The sequence below is a fragment of the Anabas testudineus genome, chromosome 21 (genome assembly GCF_900324465.2).
Source record: "Anabas testudineus chromosome 21, fAnaTes1.2, whole genome shotgun sequence".
In the NCBI taxonomy this organism is placed as follows: Eukaryota; Metazoa; Chordata; class Actinopteri; order Anabantiformes; family Anabantidae; genus Anabas; species Anabas testudineus.
The window spans coordinates 24,491,689-24,496,341 of NC_046629.1; the positions used below are offsets into that span (position 1 = coordinate 24,491,689).

Genomic DNA, 4,653 nt, shown 5'->3' on the forward strand with positions numbered 1-4,653 from the left:
TGGTCTCCACTTGGCCACGACGTTCTCCGGATGTGGATGATTGGCTGTCCAGCCCTCACGACTGATCATCCTCGCCACCTTCTCCACAGTCGGAGGATGTCTGTAGAATTTGGCTGTCAAAATAGAGAAACAGAGAGAGATGTCAACAACAATGTTGTTTCTGATGACACATGGATTATTTTACCCGGTGTCCTTGAGTGGTTAACTTGTGGGGTCCACCCTGTCTGTTCAGAGGATTCAGCTCCTGGTGCTGACGTGCTCTCTCCGGCTCCATTTCCTCTGCGACGGTGCGCCACTCTGGATCGGCTTGGAAAGGCTGAACGGAGGCGGCTGGCGACTCCGGCCGTTGCCCATCATTTTTACTCCTTAAGTCATTTGTATATATACTTACACAAGATGTACTCTTCCCGTTTAGCAAACTGTGCTCCCCTCCACTTATCATAGAACACACGATCCTCTGGAAACCCGGCCTCAGCTCGCTGCCTCTTGGTCGGCGGTGGTCCTGTCAGTGATGCTGGAAAAGACCTCCAGAAACAGAGGAAAGTCTCTCCTTGTAGCGCTGTCCTCCTCATTGGCCTCTCTGGCTCTCTTCTGGCCCCTGCCAACCATCCCGTCTGCTGACTTGTCGGAGCTTTACGAAAGACAAAAATGAAAATATTCATTCACAGAACATAAAACAGATCACCAAATATTTTCGACAGCAGCTTCTGGCAGCCCCTGACAGAACAGTAGCATCATTAAAGGGTTCATTAGGCAAATATTCACCTTGTTTTATATGTGACTTTGCTGTGGGCCTTGGAAACTGGTTTCTTCAAGGTGTGTAGCAGACTGACGTATGAGTAACACCTCATGTAGAACTCCATGTCATCAATATTCCTGATGGCCAGGAACTGGACAAAGCGGATCATATTCTTGATGAAGTTTAAGATGGTGGATGGAACCAGCTTGGCCCCCTTCAGACTCTCAATGTAGTCCTTCACCTCTGTACCCTTTCTGAGGAAGTCCATGTCGATTTCCTCACCTGTAGGTTGAATGTACCTCAGCATCCTGGATACATTGTCAACCTGTAGTGAAATAATCATGAAATAATGTCAGACTGGAAAGAAATTCAGTTCAGCTGCTACATTTCTGACAACTGCCTAAAATGTGTCTGTGCAAACTGAGCAATGTACTTGTGCACAGGCCTCAGAGTCAACAAATACCTTTAGTTATGCTAATAAGCCTGATCACAGCAACCCCCTCTGCTCCTTCACATCTGCATGTGAAAACAACAACTCACCTCCTGTTTGCAGTTTGGGACCTCCATGTGATTAACCAGGTATTTCTTAAATTCCACCAAGAGTGGATTGTCGCTGTTGAACTTTTCATACAGTCCCATTTGTAGCATGTTGCAACGCGCCCTACCCCGGCTGGCAGATGAAGGTCTGTGAAAACAAGACAGAGAAAATGTAACATTAGGACACTTGAGGACAAATTGACAGTTGAACTGAGAGCTACAAGTAAATGTGATCATTTCAATTTAGCAAGGAAACATAAATAAACTGAACCTTTTATCTCTATTTTCTTCTCAAACAGTCATTTGTGTGGCTATTCAAACTTACTCTTGGTATGTTGGATCATCAGAAGCATCGTTGTCCTCATCATGCTCTGACCAGGAGCTGTCTTCCACGGCCTCCTTGGTGGTTTCACTCGCAACTGTGGGCTTTTCTCTGGTCACAGCCACTCCTGTGCTGGGCTGCTGTTCCAGCACAACTCGATCTGCTTCTTCCGGCTTGTTAGAAATGAAGAAATCATTTTCTTCCAGGTGCCGTACCAGAGCCATCCTGGATGCCCTGTCCATTACGATGGAGCAGGACTGTCTGTAATCCCAGTTGCGCCCTTGGCGGGTCCAGGACTTTGTCGACGCCTTGGCTCGCTTCAGCTCTGCCTCCCTTTCTTCTTTTGTGTTGCTCTTCATGCACACCCTGGCTAGGTGTGCAGATAAAACCTCCTGTGGCTTCTGGCACAGGAGACAGTGAAGAATACGACGGTCTTTCTCACTGTGAAAGAGGAGGGACATGTAAGTTTAGTACATTTGTCTAATCTTACTTTCCATTACACACAAATCACTACACAGATTATAACCATTACACACACAGAAAAGTCCCAAGTGAAACATAAAACACCAGATAAGTGAACTTACTTCCTCTGTTCAGTCTGGTGGGCCATTGTTCTTTCTCCTTCTTGTAAGTACAATGCAAAAACTCCTTGTAAAATCCTCCAAAGGCAAAGAAGTCCCGTGTGATCAGATGTGAAAACACAAGTGAAGACACTCAACTTTACCTGCACTATTTATGTGAAACAGGTAGTCTAAGCCCCGCCCACCACATTACTATACTCCACCCCCACACCAATCCTGCTATGAGGGTGGGGTTGAACTGTTCTTTTCATGTGAGTCAGTGTCATTTTTATATAAAAGTATTATTTCTATAATATATTGCAAGAATGTTAGTTTCTAACATGTGTCTTGTAATACTAGTACTACTAATTTTAACAGGATTGCATAAACGTGTCATGGTTTCGGCCTGGCCCCGGCCGGCCTTGGTTTTCCTCCCTCACTCTCCCTCTGGACTCTGGCCACCAGCCCCTTCTCTCCCTCTGCTCACAACAATCAGCTGAACATTGGACTCACCTGTGTTCCCCTCAGGCTACATAAACTCTCCCTCAGTCCTTTTCCCTCTGTCAGATCGTTTTCATGTCCCAGACTGTCCCCCACCTGTGTCCAGCCTGGGTCTCCTGTGCCTGCTCCACCCTGCCTGCTCTTGCTCATCCTCCTTAGCCCTGTCTGCTTCCCCCCCTGGATTCCCTGGACTCGGTTCCCCCCTCTGAACTTTTGGACATTGTTACCTGTTTCTCCTGTGAGTGTTTTCCTACCATTGAGCAGCAGTTTTCTTTAGTACTTTGGTTCCTGATTTGTTACTTTGTCCTCGTGTGTTTGTTTTTGTAGTGTCTGTTGACACCCCCTTAGTTTCCCTGTTTTTGTAGTTCTCTGTAATAAATCCCGTTTTCAGTTCATTCCTGCCTCGTCCTCCTCCTTACTCAGGACATAATAGAATATTGGGATACCTGCCGTTGAGATCTCTGTAATCTGTCACACTTTTGAAAATACTCAGCTACTCAACATTTATCTCCTCTCTGTCTCCCTCTCTCTGTACTTTCTGCAGGTATCCCCGACCTGGAGCTGTTATCTCCAGAATCCAGTTGACCTGCCCAATGTTCTTGATGCTTGTTGTTGTTGTTTTTGTTGCCTGCTGCTCTTTTCTCTCTTCTCTTTCCACTCACCCCAACTGGTCGAGGCAGATGGCCACACATTATCAGCCTGTTCTGTGGATGTTTCTTCTCTAAAGGAAGTTTTTCCTCTCCACTGTTGCCCTAAAGCTTGCTCAAATGGGATTGTTGGGTTTTTATGCATCATTTTTGTATAATTATTCTCTGTAATGTCTTAAACCTTAGACTGTAAAGTGCCTTGAGATAACTTCTGTTGTGAATTGGCGCTATACAAATAAAATTGAATTGAATTTATCTTTCAAATCCATTGATGTGGCTTTTTTTCCCCACTCAAATCTAATTTCTATTTCAAATACAATGATCTTTGCGAGTGTTCTTATGAAAAGTAGCACTTTATCTCCACATGTAAGCAGATCACTGAGTGTAAAACAGCTTCTGAGCAGCTTTCCTACAACAATAGGGCTACCACAGAATGTGTTAAGTGTTCCATTAATGCAAGTCATTGAATACCAATGTCCAGGGCCATCAGATCCAGGCCTACTTCACAGTAATAATTGTCCACCTGATTTCATCACAATGCAGCTACACACAAAGGTTAACATACAAACAAATGCAAATGTACTTTCCTCTCCTGAAGCTGACCTGCTAGATTAACTAAAAACAACCTATTTTATTATAGTCCAATCACCGTGGTCACCTGCTGTTGAGATCTTGGTTCATCTGTCACACTTTCTCAAAAAATACGCAGCGTCTCAACATTTGTCTTTCATTATTAAATGTTATTTGGCTCTTTTGCCACAAAATTCTAAATGTTTTAAGAGGTTTTACAGATGGCCGTGTACTCTCAGGCCTCTACAGTCAGCTATCAAGATGGGACCAAGATGTGCTATACACCAGTATGGAGCTTAAAATTAGACCTTTATGTGGGCACCAAGCCTGCATCAGTTGCATCTGTTGTGGCACTCTGCTCCCATCTGCTGGCCGTGATAAGAATCTAATTAAAATAAAGACAATTCCTCTCAAAGAACAAAATAAAAAGAAACAATCAAATGTGGACTGTTAAATATCAGATGTCTCATCAATTGACCATCAAATAGACTTATTCTGTCTTACTGAAACCTGGCTGCAGCCGGATGAATATGTCCGTCTGAATCAGTCATGTTAATTATCATATTCCTAGAATCACAGAGGAAAGGCGGTACTGCTGTAAACCTGAAAAAGTGGTTCAACTCGTTGGCTTTGTCCAGGTTCCCTTCCACCTGGTTCCCCTTTCCTTGAAGCCAGTGATCTTCTTCATTCCAGACCACACATGCTTCATGTTGTTCTGCTGGAGTTGGTTCTCCAGCTTCCTTCTCTAAGCGTCCTTACTCTGCCTCAGTCTCCCCC

The 4,653-nt window shown here is 44.4% G+C and overlaps 1 protein-coding gene across 1 annotated transcript; it reads right to left on the minus strand.

Moving 5' to 3' along the window:
• Positions 1 to 471: 471 nt before the first annotated feature.
• LOC113172859 lies at positions 472 to 2,282 on the minus strand. The gene is made up of 5 exons (XM_026375889.1): positions 2,183 to 2,282; positions 1,602 to 2,039; positions 1,280 to 1,424; positions 766 to 1,064; positions 472 to 631 (listed from the first exon to the last, which is right to left on the minus strand). The coding sequence occupies exons 1-5, from the start codon at positions 2,206 to 2,208 to the stop codon at positions 472 to 474; spliced, it is 1,068 nt and encodes a 355-aa protein (XP_026231674.1). The 5' UTR covers positions 2,209 to 2,282.
• Between the last annotated feature and the right edge of the window lie 2,371 nt (positions 2,283 to 4,653).